The 25722-nt window shown below is 43.3% G+C and overlaps 1 protein-coding gene across 1 annotated transcript in view; it reads left to right on the top strand.

The window, feature by feature from the left end:
- The window catches only part of KCTD18 (potassium channel tetramerization domain containing 18), a 290584-nt gene that overhangs the window by 187766 nt on the left and 77096 nt on the right, over positions 1-25722 (top strand). The window contains exon 6 of the mRNA XM_044060631.1: positions 1363-1456. Within this exon, the coding sequence (XP_043916566.1) occupies positions 1363-1456 (94 nt within the window). The remainder of the gene's footprint in view (positions 1-1362; positions 1457-25722) is intronic.

A 25722-nucleotide genomic window follows, 5' to 3' on the forward strand; every position in this document is an offset into this window, starting at 1 on the left:
TGTTTTTCCCGAAGGGTATGACTATGCATTTTTTGGCGTTTAACTTTAGGCCATGGCTCTGGCACCAGTTATCTGTTTCTATAAGACCCTTCTGAAGGATATCTGTGTCAGATGTGTTCTCAACTATGGCACCCAGTTAGCAGTCATCTGCAAATTTTGTCAGCCATAATCCTCCTGTGTTTGCTTGTACTTCTGAAAAGTAGATGCCAAACAGGAGAGGGCCCAGGACTGAACCCTGTGGGACACCACTTGTGACAGGCTTTGAGTCTGACATGGCGCCAGCAACTCTGACCCTGTGAGTTCTGTCACTTAGCCAGTTTGCAACCCATCTTGTGACGTATGGGTTTACATTTAAGCTGATGAGTTTTTCAATGATACCTGAGTGGGGTATTGTGTCGAAAGCCTTTGCCAGGTCGAGGTAGGCTGTGTGGACTGCCTTTCCCTCATCAATGGCCTTGGTGACTGTCTCGAAAAAGTCAACCAAGTTTAAAAGGCATGATCTGCCTTTGACAAAGTCGAACTGGGTCAGATCCAAAGTCTGCAAGCCTCCTATGTCCTTATTTATGAGTTCCATTATGATCCTCTCCATAGCTTTGCAGATCAAGCTTGTCAAGCTGATGGGACGGTAATTTCCCGGGTCGGTGGAAGCACCGCCTTTGTGAAGTGGGACCACAGTTGCCGTACGCCACTCCTTAGATGTCCTCATCTTCATTTGTGGCCATTAGAAGGTGAATGGTAGGGAACTGTCATGGGGGAGAGAGATTGCAAATTAGATAAGTTAGGAAAGGAGCAGTATGGGTTGCTCGGTCTTTGGTAGGTGGGCTGTGGCAAGTTTCTGTACAGTACTTCTGTAGTTTAATTCTGAAATGTGCAATGCTTCCTGTGAAGGTTATCTTAGAACATGTGTTTTTTTGGAGATGAGGCATTTTTTTCTTGGTGCCACCTAGAAAAAGTTTACTTTTGTGGAACTTTTGGTGAACCTTTTCTTGATGTACAAGTAGCGGCCTTAAGTCAACTGGTGCTCTAGGCAAACGTGCTCCACGGCGCACCCCACCGCACCACCCAGTGCCCCCATCTTGGTCTGCCTACACCAAATAAATACTGGAAAAGCGCCCCTACTAAAGCAGCGCCCTAGGTGGCCGCCTAGTTGGCATATGCCTAAGGCCGGCTAAACATAAAGTGCTGGTCATGGTGAAGTAATACCAAGTAGCCATATGTAAGACTGGTGCCTTTATTAGCTTAACCTTTGTAATTTTTCCATTTCGTAGTTATTTTAAATATGATTTGCTAAGCACAGTAAAATGATTAAGTTAGAAGACTGACCCTTCACATTTTTAACAAAATTGCAAATTATTACCACAGGAATCAGTTACTGGCGAGTGCCACGAGACCTAATAGAATGCTGGACCCTGGAAGGATGGTCGGTAGAAGGAGATCCACCAGTAATTCAAAAGCGGTATAGTATATTTATTGTCACATTTCCAGTCATGAGTTTAGACATTCCCTAACTCTGAAGTGATTGAGATCTAACAGCTGAAGTGAATGTTCATATAATTGTAGTAAAGCTGTGTGATTATCACCTTTTGCTTATTATGGGTGTTTAAGGGTTATCTCCTGATACACAAAGGTACTTTGCTTGCTTTTGATTTGGCGAATTAACAGTTTCTTGTTTTCCCCCCATGTTTGTTTGCTTCTGCAGTGTGTGACAATTTTTCTTAGTTGTTAGTTCTGCATTGCCTGCGTTGTGCTTCCAAGATTACAGCACCCCTGTGAAGAGCAGATAATGTTTTATTGTTGTTTCTTTTGTTTCAGTTACAGTACTCTGAGTGAGACTATATGGTAAGGAGGTGGAGGGTGGTATACTTTCCTGAAAAAACCCTGCTTTGAATTGTAATGGCTGTGCTTTTGCTAAAAATAACTTTCTGTGAATATGTGGTTGTGAAGTTAAAAAATTCTTAGTAGGTTTCCCGAAATCATAATCAATACATTGACAGCAATTTTGGCAAACTCAAATACAAAGAAAATGTTTCACCAAAATTACTTAAAGCAAACCTAAACATAAATGTCTTTATGCAAGGGGAATCCCCCTTCCCCAAACGTAAATATACATGCTCCTAGAGAAAAGAGAGAGCCGATGTTATCATTTTCATTCGTTCCTCAACAAATGGGTTTGGATCTGATCCAACTCTGCCGCTTTTTTTAGCTCGTAGAACACTGAAACTCTCGAGCTCCACCCTTACCCACAATGCATTAGTCCCCTAATATACTTCAGATTTCGTTTACCCTTTTCACATATGGACATGGTCACGGCAAACTCTCAGGTAGTAGTGTTCATGAGTGTATTTCTTAAAAAACTTTACCTTAAAATTACATAATGTCCTTCAAGAATGCAACTGCAGTCCTGACATATGGGTTGTCCTGCCTCAGGCAGCCCCTCGGTCGGCCGGATTCCAAAGTCTGGGTCCGGCGTCGGCTGATGTCGCCTCCTCCCCAACGTCAGAGCGGCTGGAGTATAAAGGCATCCGCCGACGCCATCTTCTTCAGTCTTTCTTGCCGCGCAGTGCCCGAAGCAGAAGCAGTTCGCAAGTGCCGGTTGGTCAGCTCCTGTGTTTCAGTTACCGAAGTCATCTAAAAGCTAAGTACCCCATTGGGGAACATTTTTTCTTGCCTCAGCCGATGTCAGAAAAAATTGAAAAAGTTAATAATTATTTGTCTTGTGGTAAACAAATACCTCATAAGGACTTCCATTCTTACTGCCTCCCTTGCCTGGGCCCAGACCATGATGTCTTGGCCTGTGCTGCCTGTGCTTGCTTTAATAAGCGCACACTCAGGCGCCGGGCAGAATTTGCCGAAGACTTTTTTGGCGAATCTTTCGCATATATCATGCCGTTGGAACAACCGACAACACAAGCTACCAAAAAACGAAAGGACCGGGACCGACATCCTCGGCCCGCGTCGTCCACCGATACCATGCCTAAGCCCTCCGCGAGTGCATCGGTCCCTTCGGAAGCGGTAATTCTACCGCCTTAGGCCGACGACATCGCGTTAACGCATTCTTCGGTCCCGGAGACCACAACGGTGCCGGTTGTTGATTTCCCACCAGAAACCGAAGCTCTAGATTTACCCGACACCATTCCTGTGGACAAGGTTACCCCTGCACATGGGGCAGCTAGGCCTCCGGTATCCATGTCCATCAAGGCCTTTGCACGTGCCAAGGCTGCCAGCCAGGCCAAGGCCCATCCTAAACCTACTGTTCAGGGCCCCTCTTCTGATAGACAGATCATGACTCTTGCTGCAGATCTAATCTCTCTTATCAGGGGGTCTCAGCCGCACCCAGACAGAGGTTCTCAGCCGCCTGCAGATAAAAGGCCTAGAACTGAGCAGACAGACACACTCTCTTCAGATGAAGCCTCTGGGGATTCAGAGCACTCAGATACCCAGGAAGATTCCTTCCAGACCTATGAGGACTCGGATGCTGAGGATTCAATTCCCTCTGCCTCTCCTCCAGAGGATATTTCTTTTGGTGAAGTACTCCACTCCATGAGAGGACATTTTCAGTGGCAGGGTCAGGAATTTTCTGACTCCAGGAAAAGGCTACGTACCTTCCTTAAGCTACCCCAACACAGGCCTTTAGCTATTTCTCCAGTGCTGGATGTCCTTGATGATGTATATTCAGACTCCAGTGCTTCACCCGATTCTCTCCCTTCTGCTCCTGTCAAGCCTGACAGATATTACAGGGTCCCTGAAACCCGTAAGCATCTCTTTAAGGCCCACTCTGTGGATCTAGAAACTATTTCACAGGGCCCCAAGGCAGTGGCTACTTCCTCGGCTAGAAACCCTCTGCCCGCTGACAGGGAAGCTAGGTCCCTGGAGAGATGGGGCAAAAAAGTTTATACCTCTTCCACCCTTGCCATGAGGTCACTCAACTGCCTTTTTCATATGTTTCAGTACCAGGATTACTTAATGGATGATTTGCAGAAAAAGTTAGCCTCTCCTGAGCCTATAGATAGAAAGGCATTGCAGGATCTGGTTCATAACACTCAGGTTAGCAATCATTTTCTTCAGTGTGGTTATAATGCATTGGAAGATTCATGTAGGGCAGCCATGACAGGGGCCGTTATTCGTAGACATGCTTGGTTGAAAGAACAGCCTCTGCCAGACCATGTTAAAGTTAAGCTCCTGGATGCACCTCTGGAAAAACAGAAGCTTTTTGGTGCTAATGCACAGGATGTGTTGAAGTCTATTGAGGAAAAGGCTAAATCAGTACAGACTGTCAAGGATTTCCTCCAGGTACAGCCCCCCAGATTCAGCAGGAATTGGCCTTCAAAGAATTGGTCCTTTCCAGACTCAGACAAGTTACAAAGGGGAAAAAACAGGCATGCTCGAGGTAGAGGGCAATACCGAGGCTCCTACACGGGCCGCCAATGGCAACCACAAAATCAGAGAAGTGGCGCAGGGAGTTCACCTGCACCACAAGGACAATCACAATGACTTGACTTTCACTCCGTCTACCAAGGCTCAAAGAGAAGCACCTCTAGGCGGAAAATGATCCTAATTCTCAAAGAACTGGCACATTTTAACCAAGGACAAATGGATTCTGGACATAATAGACAGAGGCTACAGGTTCCACTTCCACAGCTTACCAATGAGACAAGGCATGCCAAACCTGCCACAAAATCAAAGGGCAGAGGCTCTCTTACAAGTTTCAAAGCTGTTACAAATAAAAGCTATAGAAAAGGTTCCTCCTCAGGAACAAGGCCAGGGATTCTACTCAAGACTGTTCCTTGTTCCAAGAAAAGAAAAGCAATGGAGGCCTATACTGGACTTGTCCGTTCTAAACACTTTTCTTATTGTGCCAAAATTCAAAATGCTGACGTTACAGCAACTCCTTCCCATGCTGGGCAAGGGGTCTTGGCTGGTTACTCTGGACCTCAAGGAGGCATACCTGCATGTCCCAATCAGGCACAGCTGCAGAAGATACCTCAGATTTCTTGCAGGAACAGAGCATTATCAATTCTCAGCATTGCCGTTTGGCTTATCTACTGCGCCCAGAGTGTTCACGAAATGCCTGGCATCAGTAGTTGCACATTGCAGACTCCAAGGGATTCAAATATACCCTTACCTGGATGACTGCCTCATACAAGCAGACAGCAAACAAACCTTGGTAAAAAACTTGGACTATGTCATTCAGTTGCTAGAGGCTTTGGGATACACAGTCAACATTCAAAAATCAAGACTACTGCCATCCCAAAAGATTATTTTTCTAGGAGCAAACCTAGACACAAAATCACAAATGGCTTTCCTCACAGAGGAGAAACAACAGCATTTACCAGATTACTTCAAAAGCCTAGCAAAAGCTACCCAGCTGACCGCAAGGAAGATCCTGCAGGCCCTGGGTTTCATGGCATCTTGCATTCTTCTGATCCCTCTGGCAAGACTACACATGAGAAAGCTACAATGGTACCTAAAAAGCTTATGGTCTCAACACAGCCACAACCTAGAAGACGTAATACCACTCATCCCATGCCTGCAAAGGGAATTTTTGTGGTGGGCTCAAGCAAGTCATTTAAACCAAGGCATGCCTTTCAGCAAGGTTCAACCAAGTCAAACCATTACAACAGATGCCTCAGATCATGGATGGGGGGCACACATGGAGGACAGATGCATTCAAGGTCAATGGACTCCCACGGAAATGCCTCTGCACATAAATCAAAAAGAGATGTTGGCAGTGATGCATGCAATAGAAGCCTTTGGAAAATCTCTTCAACAGGGCCATCTGCTAATAAGGACAGACAACACCACGGTCATGTGGTATATAAACAAATAAGGAGGCACTCACTCGTATCCCCTCTGCAGACTGACAATGGCTCGTTGGGAAAAATCCCTGAAACTGAACATTCATTTGCAATCCCAGTTTGTTCTGGGCAAGGACAATGTTCTGGCGGACAGGTTGAGCAGAGATTTCGTGGATCCACACGAATGGATGCTGCATCCACACATTTTCTCACAAATAACTGCATGGGGAAGACCGGACATAGATCTCTTTGCTTCTCATCACAATCACCACCTGGACAGGTTCTGCTCAAGGACACACCATCCTCTAGCCTGGAGAACGGATGCTCTCTCCTTCAGCTGGAATGCCCTAAAGGACACACCATCCTCTAGCCTGGAGAACGGATGCTCTCTCCTTCAGCTGGAATGCCCTAAAAGTCTGTGCATTCCCTCCTCTACCACTACTCACCAAGGTGTTACTGAAGATCAAAGCAGAGCAACCAAAGGGAATATTGATAGCTCCAGACTGGCCAAGGCAGCATTGGTATCCCTTGCTACTGAGCATAACTCACACCAAACCATGGCCCTTGCCCCAATGGCCATTGCTCCTAACTCAACACAATTACAGGACTGTTCATCAAAACCTGCAAACATTACAGCTGACAGCTTGGAGGGTTACATGACTTTGCCCCATGTACCCCTCTCCGAAAAGGTGCAGGAAATCTTGCTGGAAGCACGCAGACCTTCCACCAGAAAAACCTACTCGGCCAAATGGAAGAGATTCATCATCTGGAATACCAAAAAGGGCCAGGATGCATTAGTAATGAGCATACCTCAGATACTAGAATACTTGGCAGAAATGTTTCATAGTGGCCTCTCATATTCTTCCATTAAAATTCATGCTTCAGCAATCTCAGCAAATTACAACTGTGACCCACCTGTGTTTTCGCATCCCTTGCTAAGACAGTTTCTAAGAGGGATAAAGAATATCAAACCTCCCAGAAAACCACCAGTTCCTGCATGGGACCTCAACTATGTCTTGGAAAAATTAACTCTTCCTCCTTTTGAACCAGCAGCATCTTCAGAAATGCAATTTCTCTCCTGGAAAACAGTCTTCCTGTTGGCAGTTACCTCAGCAAGAAGGGTCTCGGAGATACAGGCCCTCATGGCAGTACCTCCCTTTCTCATCTTTCATCAGGACAGAGTTTCTCTAAGGACCAATCCTTCATTCATGCCAAAAATGATATCCAGGGTGTCTCTAAATCAAGCAATTCACCTGCCTACTTTCTTCCCCAATCCTCAAAATAAAGGGGAAAAGCTGCTACATACTTTGGACATACACAGACAACTACGCTACTACTTGGACAGAACAAAGACCACCAGGAAGTCTGACCAACTATTTGTAGCCTATGCTGCCGGAGTGCAAGGAAAGGCAGTCTCCAAACAAACAATTTCAAAATGGATTGGACACTGCATCAGATTCTGTTACTCCTTCCATGGAAAGGGTGTGCCAGCCAATATTGGGCCACACTCAACCAGAGCTGTAGCCACATCCACAGCCTTTCTAAGAGGAGTGGCTACAAAGGACATTCTAGAGGCTGCTACATGGAGCTCCGTGCATACATTTACCAGACACTACAACCTGCCTTTATACTCCAGATCCCGAGCAGGCTTTGCATCTGCAGTCCTGCAGGGTCTTTTAGCTACACCATCCCTAGCTTAGATCCTACCCACCCCCAGCTTGGCTATGGTATTCAACCCATATGTCAGGACTGCAGTTGCATTCTTGAAGGACATAGTACAGTTTTGTACCTACCATAAATGTAGATGTCCGATAGATATGCAACTGCAGTCAGGTTTTCCCTCCCTCCTACCCCACTGCTTTTTTCCCTTGGGTCCATTCCCCCTCTCCTTTTCAGCTGGGGTTATCTATTATGGTGTATCTGTTTATTACTGTTGTGCATGTCTGGAATTTTTTGCTTATCCATTCACAAATTTAGCCTTCCTTGGAGGGCACCTGGCATCTGGGGCAAGAAACACTGAAGAAGATGGCGTCGGCGGATGCCTTTATACTCCAGCCGCTCTGACGTCGGGGAGGAGGCGACATCAGCCGACGCCGGACCCAGACTTTGGAATCCGGCCGACCGAGGGCTGCCTGAGGCAGGACAACCCATATGTCAGGACTGCAGTTGCATATCTATCGGACATCTACATTTATGGTAGGTACAAAACTGTACTTTCTCCCTTCTCTTTTACTCTGTGGTTGTGTAATTCTTTGCTACCATAGCTGGTAATTTTTTTTTTTTTTTGTACTTATAAGTACATCTTACAGTTGCCATCATTGGTAATACTGCTTTTACCCTTTGGGCAGTAGAAAGGCTAAAGGGCAAAGTAGAAAATTTTAAATGCAAGGAAGAAACAGAGAAATGTAAAAATTTCCTGTAAATGGGATGAATGGAATGTGAAGGTAAGCATCCTTTATATCCAGTGATGCCATAAAAGCCTGAGGAAGAATGAGAGAAAGTAAGATCTAAAGGGACAGCATGGAAAGAAGGACCCTTCAAGAAGGTGTTGAGGTGAGAGAAGTCCAGAATTGGTTGGTCTCCTGGGACCATCCTTTCTGGGCACTAGAAACATCATGGAATAAACCCTTTTCCTCTGTTGGTGAGTGGAACTTTCTGAATTATTCCTTGATTCAGCAACTCCTGAAGGACTTCTGGGAATAAATGCAGATGTTCTGGGGGTGATTGAGAAATGCCCATGAAGGGAGGAAGGGATTTCTAATGCAGATGTTCTGGGGGTGATTGAGAAATGCCCATGAAGGGAGGAAGGGATTTCTAGACCATAAAATAACCTGTTTGGATAATGTAAAGAACCCATGTGTCCTGAATGGTATTTCACCAAACAGGAAGAGACAGATAAAGATGGAGAGAAAGAGGAATAGGACTGCAAATCTGGATGCAGGATGCATATCCCCTAGAGACTTTAGTTCCACTTCTTCCTTGCCTGAAGAAGGAAATCCATTGGTGGATTCAGCAGGTGGAGCTGAATCCAGGTCTCCTTGTGCAGCCTCCTCTTCCCGCTCAAGAGCTGTTCACGGATGCTTCAGATGTAAGTTGGGGAGCAGCCTTCTGCTCCATGAAGGTACAGGGGGTCTTCTCACCTTCCCAAAGAAAGGAGCACATCAACATCAAAGGGATGAGGGCGCTTCTGCTGGCCCTTCAGGCATTTCATCCTCTTTACCTTCTAGGTCTTCTCAAATTGTTTACTGACAACAGCACAGTTCTCTGGTAATATAAAGAAATGTGGGGGGGAGGGGGACGAAATCTTACTTTCTTCTCAGGCTAGCTCTCATGGCTTGGGAACTTGCAGTTCACTATCGGGTGACTCCAGGCAGTGTACATCTCCTCCAGTCAAAATTATGTGGCAGACGCAATGAGCAGGTCCTTCACTCAATCCCACGAATGGATTCTTCACAGTGATATGTTTCTGGACACTGTCCATCAACGGTGTACTCCTCAAGTAAATCTATTTGCCTCCCCTCTGAAGAGACAGCTTCCTCTGTTTTGTTCCAGAGTCCCAGGACCTGTTGTTTGGAAGCTGGACGCCCTGTCTTTTTTTTGGAAGGGGTTGTTTCTTTTTGCATACCCCCCTTCCCTGTATTCCAGAGGTCCTGTTCAAGATTCAGCAGGACCTGTGACTCCCTTTTGGCCATGACAGTGCTGGTTCCCTCTTCTTCTGCATTTAGCCAAGGGCAATCATCACAAGTTACCTCACAGGATGGACCTGCTCACACAAGACAAAGGATGTCTTATCTATCCCCACATGTTGAACTTGGGTGATAAGATTTTGATTCCTTTCAGACACCTTTTTCTGAGTATGTGCTTAGGGTTCTGCAGGAGGCTAGAAAACCCAGTACTAGGAAATCCTACTTCTCTAAATGGAAGAGGTTTTCTGCCTGATGTCTTTCACATAACATTAATCCATTGACTGTGGATGTTCTATTGGTTCTCTTATTTGTGTGAATTGCTCAGTGCTGGGTTGGCTTACTCCTCTGTCAAGGCCCACTTGTCAACTATTTCTGTTTGTCTGCCTTTATCATCTCCTTTAGCTTCTAGGTTTGAAGCTAAACAATTTCTCAAAGGCATCCTACATATTGGACCTCCAAGGAAGACCGATGTTCATCGTGTTTCACTGTTGCAGTCATTACATTTGGGTAATCTGCTGGTAGGTTGCCCCCAGTCGGCCTGATTAACAAAGTCTTAGCTCCTGTGTCGGTTGCTGTCCCTTCATTCATGATGTCAGGTCGTCAGGGGTATAAAACATGCAGCCGACACCTTTACATCAGTCTTTCTTGCCACGCGGTGCCTGAAGCAGAAGCAGTTCGCAAGTGCCAGTCAGACGACTCCTGAAATTTTCATTTTCGAGTTCCAGAACCGAAGTCTTCAACTAAAAGCTAAGTACCCCGTTGGGGAAACTTTTTCTTGTTCCTTACCGATGTCAGTAAAAGTTAATAATTGTATTACTTGTGGTATGCAAATACCTCATAAGGATTTTCATTTGTACTGTATTCCTTGCCTAGGCCCTGACGATGACGTACCTTGCTGTCGGTTTTGTGCTTTGTTTAATCAGCGCACTATCCGTCATCGGTACATTTTTGATTCAAAATATTTCGGTTCTCGATTTAATTATCCAGAAATGACGGGTTAGCCATCTGACTACCGGAATACCGAAAAAAACTCAAAGAAAAAGACAGAGACAGGCCGTTGAGTTCCAAAACTGCCGACGACTCTTCTAAGCCAGTCGCCAGTCCGCCGGTACTCAGTGAGGTGCTTTCGCAGCCCCTGAGACCCGCTACTTCTGATTCGCAGGCCTCTACTAAGACCCACTCGGAGTCCAGTATGCCGCAAGATGCTTCACATATGGAACCCGTGGATGTCTCTACCTTGGATGGGTCCGGAGCCACTGAGCAGGCATCGGCTTCTGAGGGTGTATTCAGGCTTACAGACTTGCATATTAAACCGACTCCAACTTCAGTGCTAAGGCCTAAATCTCGATCTATGTCTAAAAAAATGATGCCCAGGCCATATGTTCAGACCCCTATGCCTAAAAAACAAATGATCAAAATGGCTGAAGATTTAATTACTCTAATCAGGGGTGGTAACCCCCCCCCCCCCCCAAGAAGCCTAGGATTGAATTTGACTATGAATATTCTGAACAGGACTCTGTTTCTTCTGACTCTTCTAATGATCTGGATTTGTCCATAGCTACTTATGAGGACTCTGATGCAGAGGATTCCATTCCCTCTGCTTCTCCGCCTGAGGATTTCTCTTTTGGGGAAACTTTACATACCTTAAGGGAGCATTTCCACTGGGAAAGTCAGGATTTCTCTGAATCCAAAAAGAGGCTTAGGGATTTCCTCCTTCTTTCTCAGCATAGGCCTTTGGCTATTCCTCCTGTACTAGATATTGTTGATGATGTGTTTTCGGAATCCAGTATGTCCCCTGATTCCTTGCCTCCAGCCCCTAGCAAATGCGACAGGTACTACAGGGTTCCTGAGTCCCACAAATTCCTTTTCAAAAATCCTGTTGCGGATTCTGAAAACATTTCTCAGGGGCCCAGGGGCATTAAGGCTTTTACTGCTAAAAATCCTACCCCTTCTGATAGAGACTCCATGGCGCTGGATAGATGAGGTAAAAAGGTTTATACTTCTGCAAGCCTAGCAATCAGGGCTTTGAACTGTCAATTTCATATGCTAAAATATCAACAGCATATCATGGGACTGCTTAAACAGAAAATGATGTTGATTTCTGACTGTGTGGAGAATAAAGATTTGCTGGATTTATTGCATTCAGCTGAACAAGTTGGCAAACATACTTTGCAATGTGGTTTTGATTCTTTAGCGGCCTCTTGTAGGGCTGCTGTTACTGGGTCTGTGCTTAGAAAGCATGCTTGGCTTAAGGAGAAATCTCTGCCTGATCATGTTGAAGCAAAACTTTTGGATGCTCCTTTACAGCAGGACTGCCTATTTGGCAATAAGGCTGAAGAAGTGCTTAAAAAGATGGAAGATAAAGCTAAATCTATGCAAACTGTGAACGGTGTCTTACAAGTGCAACCTCCTAGATTTAGTAGGCATTGACCTACTAAGAACTGGTCCTTTCCAGCTCCTTCCAGAGCCACTACGACCAAACCCAGACATCCCAAGGGACTTTCAGAACTAAGCAATGGGGTGCTTCCACTTCCAAATCTAGCAACAACTAGGCACCACCCTATAGTAAACAGTCTCAATGACTTCCCTTTGAAATTACCAAGCACTTACCTCTTAGCTGCCCCTTTAGGGGGAAAACTGGCTCTTCATTCAAGAAACTGGCAACTTATAACCCAGGACAAACTGGTTTTAAATATAGTGTCCCAAGGATACAGATTTCATTTCCACACACTGCCAACTCCATACGGGTGGTCAGACCTGCCCCTAAACCAATGGGCAGAGGCTCAGAAGCAAGTACTTTCCCTCCTAAACATTGGGGCTATTCAACTAGTGAATGAAGAACACTGGCTGCAGAGCACAGAAAAAAGAAAGACACTTGGTTGAGAAATCCACTTTATGAAGCAAAGCTTTCGGGTAGAACCCTTTATACAATAATAAACAAAAATATTCATATATCATAAAATGTTTTTAATGTTGCTTAGAAGGTGCACTCGCATGTTTTATGATATAGAATATTTTTGTTTATTATTGTATTCTTTATTATTGTATTTGTTATTTGATCATGCCTTATATTTTTGTACTAACAGTTTTATATTTATAATTATATTGATGTTGTCACATGATTTCATTGGGCTGCTGGTCATGTGACTGTCGACCTGTATTTAAACTGTGATAATGTGATGTCTATGTATTAGTATTGATAAAGGGTTCTACCCGAAAGCTTTGCTTCATAAAGTGGATTTCTCAACCAAGTGGCTATTCAACTAGTACCAGAAGAGGAAAAGGGACAAGGTTTCTATTCCAGACTTTTCCTGGTACTCAGAAAAGATAAGTCATGGCTTCCAATTCTGGACCTTTCTACTCTAAACACCTTTCTGGACATTCCAAAATTCAAGATTATGACTCTTCACCAGTTACTTCCTTTGCTAGGCAAGGATGTCTGGTTGGCAACTCTTGACTTAAAAGAGGCTTACCTGCATATCCCAATCAGGGAATCTTGCAGAAGATTCCTACGCTTCAAAGCAGACTGCATGCATTATCAGTTCTCTGCACTGCCCTTTTTCTTGTCTACTGTGCCCAGGGTATTCACAAAGTGCCTGGCTCCAGTAATTGCATTTTACAGGCAAAGAAATATTCAGATATATCCATACCTGGACTATTGTCTAATTCAGGCAGAAAACCAGGCCATTCTTCTAAAACATCTTGCGTTTGTAAAAAGAGTTCTAACCTGTCTGGGGTACACCATAAACGAAAAGAAATCTCAACTGGTACCCTCTCAAAATATTACATTCCTGGGTGCAAGCTTGAATACAGCTGCCCAGATGGCTTTCCTTATGCCAGAAAAGCAAATTCATTTGGTGACTTACTTCAAACAGGTGGCCACAAAAACCCTAATATCTGCAAGGCAAATACTGCAAGCCTTGGGGATCGTGGCCACAAAAACCCTAATATCTGCAAGGCAAATACTGCAAGCCTTGGGGTTCATGGCCTCCTGCATTCTTCTAATTCCATATGCAAGACTGCATATGAGGAAACTTCAGTGGTACTTAAAAAGTTTATGGAGTCAACATTGTCACAGCCTTGAAACAATGATTCCTGTCATACCTTGCCTGTGCCTAGAGTTCCTATGGTGGGCAGAGGCCTGCCACTAAAACAAGGGACTGCCATTCACAGCAGCCCCTGCCTCCCAAACCCTAACTACAGATGCATCAGACTATGCATGGGGGGGTCATCTGGCAGGGAAGTGCATTCAGGGCAAATGGAGCACAAATCAAATGCAACTTCATATCAATCAAAAAGAAATGCTAGCTGTACAGAATGCACTGACAGCCTTCAAGGACTACCTTCATCCAGGACAGTTACTGATAAAGATGGACAGCACCACAGTTATGTGGTACATAAACAAGCAGGGGGTACACATTCCTACCCCCTCTGCAGACTAGCCATGGCATTGTGGAATACCGCCTTGAGCTACCAAGTACAACCACAAGCTCAATTCCTGGCAGGAAAACAGAATGCTCTGGCAGATGAACTAAGCAGAAATCTCATGGACCCTCATGAACTGAAACTGGAACCATGGATTTTCAACATGTTGACACTCAAATGGGGGAGCCCAGACATAGATCTTTTTGCCTCATCCCAGAACTACCAGTTGGACAAATTTTGCACAAGAACTCATCACAAAAAAGCCTGGAAAGTGGATGTTCTATCCTTCAGTTGGAAAAACCTCAGTCTATGCTTTCCCCCCTCCTCCTTTACTCCCCAAAGTTCTACTAAACGTTAAGCAGGACAAACCAAAAATTATTTTGATTGCTCCGTAATGGCCTCGCCAACACTGGTACCCACTCCTGCGCAGTGGGTCACCCATTTCTCCGTGGCACCTGCCTCAGACACCTTCCTTACTGTCTCAGCAGGAGAACCAATTTCTGCACCCTCGCCTCCAAACATTAAATCTTGCAGCTTGGCTAATCACTTAAATTCCCCCTTAGCATCCCTCAGCAAACCTGTGATGGATGTCATTTTGGTGGCGAGAAGACCTAGTACTAGAAAATCTTATGCTGACAAATGGAAAAGATTCTGTGCCTGGAATCAGTCTCAAGGGATGAGCACAGCAGTGCCCAATTTGCCTCAGATTTTGCAATACTTAACTGAGATGCTTCACAAGGGCCTGTCTTTTTCTTCCATAAAAATCCATGACTCAACCATTTCAGCTCATTACAACACAGACCCCCCCTCATTCTCTCATGCTCTTCTAAAGCAGTGTCTCAGAGTGGCCAAAAACTTGAGACCACCCAGGAGAGCTCCAACCCCTGCCTGGGACCTTAACTTTGTATTGGAGAAACTCATTCTACCTCCATTTGAGCCAGCTGCAAATGCAGACTTAAAATTTCTTTCCTGGAAAACAGCCTTCCTTTTAGCAATCAATTCAGCTAGAAGGATACTGAATTTACAGGCCCTTATAGCAGTGGAGCCTTTCATCATCTTTCATGCGGACAGGGTGTCACTCAGGACCAATCCATCATTCATGCCCAAGGTGGTATCCACTGTGGCTCTTAATCAGTCCATTCATTTGCAAACTTTCTTTCACAACCCACAGAACAAGGGAGAGCGGATTCTGTGTTTATTGGATGTACACAGACAACTTAAATTCTACTTGGACAGGACTAAATCTCATAGAAAATCTGAACAACTGATGGTAGCATTTGCTGCAGGGGCATGGGGGAAGGCTATTTCAAAGCAAACTATTTCTAAATGGATAAGCCATTGCATTCATTTCTGTTATAAGCACCGTGGAAAACCTATCCCCCAGAGGATCAGATCTCATTCCACCAGGGCTGCATTTACTTCAGCAGCCTTTCTCAGAGGTGTTCCTACCAGGGATATTCCAGAAGCTGCCACCTGGAGTTCAGTTCATACTTTCACTAAGCATTATCACTTACCAACTTTCTCTAAATCCAGAGCTGGCTTTGCCACTGCTGTTTTGCAGGGCCTTATAGCTGCTCCCAATGCTGTAGAAATCCATCCTCCCAACCTTAGCTTTGGGAATCTACCCAAATGTAATGACTGCAACAGTGAAACACGATGAACATAGTACAGTTATGTACACTTACCATTAAATGCAGATGTTCGAGTGTATTCACTGTTGCAGTCCTGGTTACCCTCCCTCCAGCCCCCTGTTTTCTTTTACTATACCTCTTCTTTCTTTTGCTATGCTTAAAAGCCTTTTTGGTGTATTTGCTTTTGTTTGGAGGTATATTTTTGTGTTTCTAATTATAGATATATATAATGTGTGTGTGTTTTGCTCCGCATTTGGGGGGCACCTGACGGGCACCTGACATCTAGGGCAAGAAAAACTGATCTAATGGCGTCAGCTGCATGTTTATACCCCTGACGACCTGACATCATGGAGAAAGGGACAGCAACCGACACAGGACCCAAGACTTTGTTAATCAGGCCGACTGAGGGCAACCTGCCAGCAGATTACCCAAATGTAATGACTGCAACAGTGAATACACTCGAACATCTACATTTACGGTAAGTGTACACAACTGTACTTTCCTCCTCCTCGGGATCTTAATATTGTTTTGGAAAATTGACTTTGGTTCCTTTTCAGCCTGCAGCTACAGCTTCTTTGCAGCATTGCTCTTGAAGATGGTTCTGTTGTTAGCTTTGACTTCAGCTAGATGGGTGTCTGAGCTGCAAGCTCTTATGACTTCTCCTCCTTTTCAGGTGTTCCATAAGGACAGGGTGTCCTTGAGTACTAACCCTAGTTCTATGCCCAAGGTTGTGAATGAGTTGTCGCTTAGTCAAGCCATTCATTTGCCCACCTTTTTCCCTTCTCCACATTCAACTCGTGAGAAGGTATTGCATACCTTGGGTGTGCATAGACAACTGAGATTTTATTTGGATAAAACCAAGGCTGTCAGGAAATCTTATCAGCATTTTTTTTCTTTTCATCCCAGGTCTTTGGGATTGCCTGTTTCCAAGCAGACTTTTCCCTCTTGGATTTCTAAGGCTATTTCCTTTTGTTATGTTTCTGTTAAGAAAAGAAAAACACTCAATCAGTCCTGGATAAAGTGCCTTTCAGAATAAACATAGAAAAATCCAAAAATAGCTGAAAAAGGCAACACCAAAGCAGATAATCCTTTAAAACAAACTTTTAATCCAATTGATTATAAAAAAAAGTGAGCACTTTCACGTTATCACGTTTCATCAGACTTTAAGTAAAAACCATTAACTGCCAACCATAAATAACAAATTCAAACCCTTCTGGCCTATGGTTCAACAGAAACAATTATGACATCATGTTGAAATTTAAAAAGACATGCCTTATAAACAACATTATTCGAAATATATACATAAATAACGCATGCATCATAAGAAACACTTGTAAGACACGTGCATTCAATATATAAATATTAATATAATATATATATTTATAAATATCACAAAAAATACACATTTGTATATTTAAATAAAATTAAATTATGTAGTGTAGTTCATTCTAACAACTAACTAAAAACAGTATATATGTATGCTTATGTCTAAAAATCATTCACATAAAGCTGTGAAAATTAAAATTCTATTTAAAGTGACTAATGTGCATGTAGTCTGGCTGATAAAAAAGGTTTTAACGCCATCCTATCATTCAGTCCGCTCATTTTATGTGCTTGTAAGCATATTATCCATCTACTTTCTCTACCCTCCGTGTTAGTCTTAACATTTCCTAATCTGCCTGATTTCTTAATCAATTCTAATGCTCTAAACTTTGTGTCATACCATAGGTTAGCACATGTTTAGCTAATGTGTTCTTATCATCTTCTTTGTTTATAGCATAAATATGCTCTCTTACTCTTTCTCTTAGGGTCCTAATGGTTTTACCTACATAGAAGGACTTGCATACCTGGCACTGTGCCAGGTACACCAAGTCCCTCGTTTTGCAATCCGCGTATTGTTTAAACACATAATCCTGTCTCGTATCAGGATGAACAAATGTATTATCACCTGCCACGTATGGGCACTCGTTGCAGCCCCTACACGCAAATGTCCCCTGTCTGTCTGAATATCTTATAGTATGAATCTTTTCTTGTTGATAACAAAGTAATCGCTTAAGTGATTTTGTATTTCTATACGTGTATCTTGGCCTATTACCTACTATTGTAGTGATATCATCATCTACATTCAATAATCTCCAGTTTCTCTCTATTACTTCTCTTACCTTATTATTCCTATTAGTAAACGGAATAATGACTTTAAGCCCCTCATTTCCTCTTGCATTCAAACCTTCTTCATCAACCTTGTCAAAATTTGTATTCCTTTGGAAGTATGGTCTTCCTTTTCTATTCCTATGTGACCTATTATTATACATAGATCTCTCTATCTCACCATCTTTATAACCTCGTTGTTTAAAGTTATCTGCCAATGTCTTACATGCCTCTGTAAAATTCATCATGATTCTTGATACCCTTAGTATCTGACTCTTCATTATATTGGGATAAATGTGGGTTGGATGCATGCTGCTGTGATGTAACAAGCTGTTTTTCCGGCATTGTTTCCTAAACATATTAGTGTGTAACCCATCTTCCTCCTTGCTCAATTGCACATCTAAAAATTGTAATCTCTTCTGGGAACTAACACATTCAGAAGACAGAAAATCTGTTGTCCCATTCAGATATTCCACAAATTCTTCCAATCATTCGCTAGTGCCCTTCCATGCAAGAAAAATATCATCTACAAAACGTTTGTATTAACCAATGTACTCCCCATAATCTCCATTGACACCCCCTTGGTTTGTAGAAAATAATCCTCTTCATATATAAAGACATTATTATTCAATACAATGTCCAACAATGACCTGCATCTCATAGTGAGATCCCTTGGCACTCCTTCTTCAATTAATAAGAGCCTAACATACTCCATTCCTGTGTTATTTGGTATGGATGTAAATAAAGAAACAACATCAAGTGAAACCAAAAGTTCATTACCATTGTCTGCATCAGAAAAAACATACCCAGCATAGGTCTCTAAGAACTGTTGTGTATCTCTAATTATAGTGGATACACCATCTTCCACTGGTCTAAGTTGTTTTTCCAAATAAATGGAGAGAGTTTCTGTAAGCCATCCCCTCCCTGAGACTATAGGTCTCATACTGGGGTCCATCAAACTTTTATGGACCTTCGGCAGTCCCCTGAAAGTGTGAATGATCGGTTTCTCAACCAAAAAATATCTATATAGATGTTCTTCGTGTTTCACTGTTGCAGTCATTACATTTGGGTAATCTGCTGGCAGGTTCCCCTCAGTCGGCCTGAATTCCAAAGTCTTGGGTCCTGCGTCAGTTGCTGTCTTCTCTTCCATGACGTCAGGTCGTCAGGGGTATAAAACATGCAGCCAACGCCATTTTCTTTGTCTTTCTTGCTGCACGGTGCCCGAAGCAGAAGCATTTCGCAAGTGCCGGTCGGCCGACTACTGAAATATTCAAGCTAAATACCCCGTTGAGGAAACGTTTTTCTTGCTTTTTACCGATGTCAGAAAAAGTTAATAATTGTATTACTTGTGGGAAGCAAATACCTCATAAGGATTTCCATTTATACTGTATTCCTTGCCTAGGCCCTGATCACAACGTGCCTGGTTGTCGGTTTTGTGCTAGATTTAACCAACGCACTATTAAGCATCTGTATATTTTTGCATGAAAGTATTTTGGAAACAGATTTAACTACCCAGAAATGTCGTCGGATAGCAATCCAACTACCGGAGTACATAAAAAACACAAAGAAAAGGACAGAGAAAGGCAGTCGAGATCCAAAATCGATGACTAAGCTTCTCCTAAGCCAGCCGCTGGTTCGTTGGTACTCTGAGGCACTTTCGCAGCCCCTGATACCCGCTACCTTTGAGTCGCAGGCCTCCACCAACACCCTTGTGGAGTCCGGCATGCCACAAGATACTCAAGGTATTGGACTGACGGATGTATCTCCCTCGGATGGGTCCGGAGCCGCTGAGCAGGCACTGGCTTTTGAGGGCATATTCAGACCTCAACGTTTGTATATCAAACCGACGACAGCTGCAAAACCAAAGACAAAAGCAACTTCTAAAACTAAAAAAATACGCATGAGCCACGTGCACAAGCCTCTATGCCTAAAAAACAGATGATCAAAATGGCTGAAGACCTTATTACCTTGATCAGGGGTACCCATCCCCCTCCAGATAAGAGGCCTAGGCAAGACACAGATTATGAATCTTCAGATCAGGTTTCTATTTCTTCTGATTCCTCTTCTGATCAGGAATTATCTATACCTCCCTATGAGGATTCTGATGCTGAGGAGTCTATTCCATCTGCATCTCCTCTTGAGGATTATTCATTTGGAGAAACCTTGCATACTTTGAGGGAGCACTTTCACTGGGAGAGTCAAGACTTCTCAGAATCAATAAAGAGGCTCAGGGATTTCCTTCTTCTCCCTCAGCACAAGCCTTTAGCCATTCCCCCTGTTTTAGACATTGTGGATTATGTGTTTTCGGAGTCAAGCGTGACCCCCTGACTCCTTACCTCCGGCTCCCAGTAAGCCTGACAGATATTACAGGGTCTCTGACTCACATAAATTTTTATTTAGAAACCCTGCTGCTGATCCTGAAACTATTTCACAGGGTCCAAAGGGAGTTAAGGCCTCAACAGCAAAAAATCCTACCCCCACTGACAGAGATTCAAGGGCACTAGACAGATGGGGAAAAAATGTTTATACATCTGCAGTCTTGGCAATCAGAGCCTTAAACTGTCAATTTCGTATGCTTAAGTATCTACAACATGTTATGAGATTGCTGAAACAGAAAATTATGTTGATTTCAGAATGTGCAGAAAATAAAAAATTGCAGGAATTATTGCATGCAGCTGAACAAGTTGGAAAGCACACTTTGCAATGTGGTTTTGATTCCTTAGAGGCCTCCTGCAAGGCCGCAGTTACTGGATCTGTGATTAGGAGGCATGCCTGGTTAAAGAAACAAAGTTTGCCTGATCATGTTAAAGCTAAATTACTAGACGCACCTTTACAGCATGATTCTCTGTTTGGTATTAAGGCAGAAGAGGTTTTAAAGAAAATGGAAGACAAAGCTAAGTCTATGCAAACTGTCAAAGACTTAGAAGTGCAGCCACCAAGATTCAGTAGACACTGGCCTACAAAGAAATGGTCCTTTCCTGTGACAGACAGAGCTCAAAGGTGCAAATCCAGATGCCCTAAGGGTTCCAGATACCAGGCGTAAGATTCATACAAGTCAAAGCAATGGGGCGCTTCCACCTCCAAATCTGGAGGAGATAAAGCACAAGCCTACAGAAAGCAGTCCCAATGACTTCCCTCTGCCTACACCAAGCACTTATCTTTTGGCAGCACCCATAGGGGGAAAATTAGCACTTTTTGCTCAAAATTGGCAGTTAATAACCCAGGACAAGTGGATACTAAACATTGTATCAAAAGGTTACAAATTCCATTTTCACACTCTGCCAGTGGCAAATGGTTGGCCAGATCTGCCAAAAAGTCAATGGGCCGAGGCACAGAAAGAGGTTACGTCCCTCATGGATATGGGGGCCATTCAGACAATACCAGAACAGGAAAAAGGACAAGGTTTTTACTCAAGACTGTTCTTGGTACCCAGAAAGGACAAGGCCTGGCAGCCAATACTGGATTTATCGATTTTGGACACATACCTGGACATTCCAAAATTCAAAATGCTGACTTTGCAGCAGCTTCTGCCCATGCTGGGCAAGAATGCTTGGCTGGTGACTTTAGACCTAAAAGAGGCATACCTGCATGTCCCAATAAGAAAATTGTGCTGAAGATACCTCAGATTCAAGGCTGGCTTAATGCATTACCAGTTCTGTGCACTGCCCTTTGGCTTATCTACTGCGCCCATGGTCTTTACAAAGTGCCTGGCACCAGTAATTACATTTTGCAGACAAAAAAGTATACAGATATATCCTTACTTGGACGACTGTCTCATTCACGCAGAGAACAAGGACACTCTTCTTCGACACCTGGCATTTGTGAAAAGGCTGCTAACAGGCCTAGGGTACACAATAAATGAAAAGAAATCACAACTGGTACCCTCTCAAAAAACATTCCTGGGTGCAAGCTTGGATACAACTACCCAGATTGCTTACCTCACGTCAGACAAGCAAAGGCAACTGACTGCTTACTTCAAACTGATGGCAACAAAAACCCAGTCTTCTGCAAGGCAAATTCTGCAGGCTCTGGGCTACATGGCATCCTACTAATTCCGTATGCAAGACTGCATACGAGGAAACTTCAATGGTACCTAAAAAGTTTATGGAGTCAACATTCACACAGTCTGGAATCAATGATTCATCTCATTCTCTGCCTGCAAGGAGTTTCTATGGTGGGCAAAGGCATGTCACCAAAACATGGGACTGCCCTTCACTCTACCCCCTGCCAGCCAAACCTTAACAACAGACGCATCAGATTATGCCTGGGGGGTCCACATGGCAGGAAGATGCATTCAGGGCTTATGGACACCAAAACAAATGCACCTACATATCAACCAGAAAGAGATGCTAGTTGTTCAAGATGCCCTAACAGCCTTCAAGGACTTACTTCATCCAGGACAACTACTGATAAAGATGGACAACACCACAGTCATGTGGTATATAAACAAGCAAGGGGGCACACACTCATATCCCCTTTGCAGATTAGCCATGGCACTGTGGGACACAGCTTTGACCTACCAAGTACATCTTCAAGCTCATTTCCTGCCAGGAAAACAAAACACTCTGGCAGACAATTTAAGCAGAAAACTTATGGACCTTCACGAGTGGAAACTAAGTCTACAAGTCTTCAGCATAATAACAGAGAAATGGGGGAGCCCAGACATAGATCTATTTGCGTCTCCTCAAAATTATCAATTGAAAAGATTCTGCACAAGGACTTATCACAGACAAGCATGGAAAGTGGACGCCTTATAGCATGGAAAGTGGACCCTTCAGTTGGAAAAACCAGTTTACGCCTTTCCTCCTCTGCCTCTTCTACCCAAGGTCCTCCTAAAAGTCAGACAAGAGAAGCAAAAGATGATGTTAATTGCCCCGGACTGTCCCAGCCAATACTGGTACCCAATCCTAAGGAACTTGGCTCAATACCCAGCTTGGACCTTGCCTCAAAGACCACAAATACTGTCCCAGCAAAACAATCAGATCCTGCACAATCAACTACAGACTCTGAACTTGACAGCATGGCTAATCATGTAGTCATACACACAACACTTCTCAGTAAAGATGTGATGGATGTAATTTTGCAAGCCAGAAGGCCTATTACTAGAAAATCTTATGCTGGCAAATGGAAAAGATTCTGTGCTTGGAATCAAGCACAAGAAACTGATGCAGCAGAACCAAGTATTCCTCAGATATTACAATACTTAACTGCGATGCTTGACAAACGCCTATCTTTCTCATCAATCAAAATCCATGCATCTGCCATTACGGCTCATTACAATACAGAGCCACCAATCTTTTGTCATCCTTTACTAAAGCAGTATCTTATAGGAGCCATAAATGTAAGGCCTCCTAGAAGATCACCATTACCTGCATGGGACCTCAATTATGTGTTGGAAAAGCTCACCCTGCCTCCATTTGAACCAGCTGCTACCGCTGATCTAAAGTTCTTATTATGGAAAATGGCTCTGCTACTAGCAATTACTTCACCAAGAAGAGTTTCAGAGCTACAGGCCCTCATGGCTGTAGAGCCTTTTATCATATTTTACCCAGTCTCTGAGGACAAATCCTACTTTTATGCCTAAGGTGGTTTCCAGTGTGGCTCTTAACCAAACAATTCATCTGCCAACATTTTATCCAAATCTGCAGAACAAGGGGGAGAGAATTATGCATTCCTTGGACGTACACAGACAGCTAAGATTCTACTTGAGCAGGACAAAAGCTCTAAGAAAAACTGAGCAATTACTAATGTCATATGCTGCAGGATCAGAAGGAAAGGCTATTTCAAAGCAAGCTCTAAGAAAAACTGAGCAATTACTAATGTCATATGCTGCAGGATCAGAAGGAAAGGCTATTTCAAAGCAGACAATTTCGAAGTGGATAAGCCACTGCATCCATTTCTGCTACTTACACCATGGTAAACGTGTGTCCAGGGACATTAGGTCTCATTCCACCAGAGCTGTAGCTACTTCAGCAGCCTTTCTCAGAGGAGTACCAACCAAAGACATTCTAGAGGCTGCTACTTGGAGTTCTGTTCATACCTTTACAAAGCATTACCATTTGCCTCTCTACTCTAAGTCCAGGGCAGGCTTTACCGCTGCAGGGCCTTATAGCCGCACCTAATACTGTTTAGCTCCAGCCTCCCAACCATAGCTTTGGGATTCTACCCAAATGTAATGACTGCAACAGTGAAACACGAAGAACATAGTACAATAAGAAAATAGTCTCACCACAGTACCCAACTGAAAGACAAAAAATGAGAAAACTGGTTCTCCACAACTGACCTTTTTTTCATCAAATGACTTCACTTCATGCTTCTTACTAGATGTGTGGCATGGGACATTTTGGAAAGCTTGCTCTCTCCACAGCTGCTGCTCTAGCATACTGACCAGAAGAAACTGCACCTCCTGTGAGCCACTAAACAGCAGATTTATCTCATTTTGGAGATGGAAGGTGGAGCTATAGTGTAAACCTTGGCTCAAGATTGTTAAAGGTGAAGTGACCGACCGACCCATGAGATAAATCTGCTGTTTAGTGGCTCACAGGAGGTGCAGTTACCCCTTTTGTCTCTGGCCAGTATGCCAGTGCAGCTGCTGAGGAGCAAGACCCAAATGTTTGGTCCCATGCCACACATCTAGTAAGGATGTCATTTGAGGTCAGTTGTGGAGAACCAGTTTTCTCATTTTTGTCTTTCCAGTTGGTGAAGTTTGTGCAATAAAGTACTGTGGTGGTTGAGCTCCAGACTCCGTGGATTTTCTTATTGGTCGTGTAGTGGTTTGGTTCCTGGTTGAAGAACATAGTACAGTTGTGTACACTTACCATAAATGTAGATGTTCAAGTGTTTTCACTGTTGCAGTCCAGGTTACCCTCCCTCCATCCCCCTGTCATTCTGAAGTTTATCTTTCCTTCTCTATCTTCTACAACCTATGTGGTGTATTTGCTTGTAGATGAAGGTAAAGTTTATATTGAGCACCTGACATCGGGGGCAAGAAAAACTAAAGAAAATAGTGTCGGCTGCATGTTTTATACCCCTGACGACCTGACATCATGGAAAGGAAGACAGCAACCGACACAGGACCCAAGACTTTGGAATTCAGGCCGACTGAAGGCAACCTGCCAGCAGATTACCCAAATGTAATGACCGCAACAGTGAATATACTCTAACATCTACATTTATGGTAAGTGTACACAACTGTACTATATATGTCTATTACTCTACATAAGAGAAGGTCCTATAATTCACTATGAACACTTTTTATGATCTTGTCTAGTTGCACCTTACTTAATAACTTATAAGTGTTGTTGTCAACCAATAGTTGCTCCATTTTCCTCTTATAGAAGTCTCTATCCAACAACACCACAGCTCCACCCTTATCTGCCTGTCTAATAACCTTCTCAGCATTGTTCTGCAGTCTGTTCAAAGCTTCAGATTCTTTACTAGTCAAATTAAAAAAGTCAGGTCTGGTGTGTGACATTGACAATTGTAATAAATCACTTTCACAAGCTCTTTCAAATGCATCTAAAAGTGGATGCATCTGAGGTATAAATGTAGAAGGATTTTTAACTCATTCACTCTGGAGCAGCTCAGAAAAAGCTGCCTGCTTAATTCCACCATAGGAACAACAGTGCAGCCTGAGCTCATTTTCAGAAAATCCATTTGTAATACTATACAGAAAACAAATGTTCATAACTCTTTAACTATAAGAGCTACACTAAAAATGTAAACGCGAAAATAGTTCAGCAGACGACATTTCCAACAGTGTAAATGTTGATAGTGCATATCAAAGTCATTATTAAATATTTGGCAAGGAATGCTGATATTGTGCAAATTTTTTAACTTTTTGGAAAAGCAAAGCACAATATCTTGGTCTATGTACCATGCAGACCCATACAATTTGAATTTAATTTGTTAGTATGAATGTCAGCTTTGAAATGATACCTTAACCATAACTGTGTGACGCTCCTTTCATGAGATATTCACAGAAATATGATTAGTATATTATTTCTCATAATTGATAAATAAACAAAGCATAATATC

This window comes from Protopterus annectens, chromosome 2.part0 (genome assembly GCF_019279795.1).
Source record: "Protopterus annectens isolate FY-2018-M chromosome 2.part0, PAN1.0, whole genome shotgun sequence".
In the NCBI taxonomy this organism is placed as follows: Eukaryota; Metazoa; Chordata; order Ceratodontiformes; family Protopteridae; genus Protopterus; species Protopterus annectens.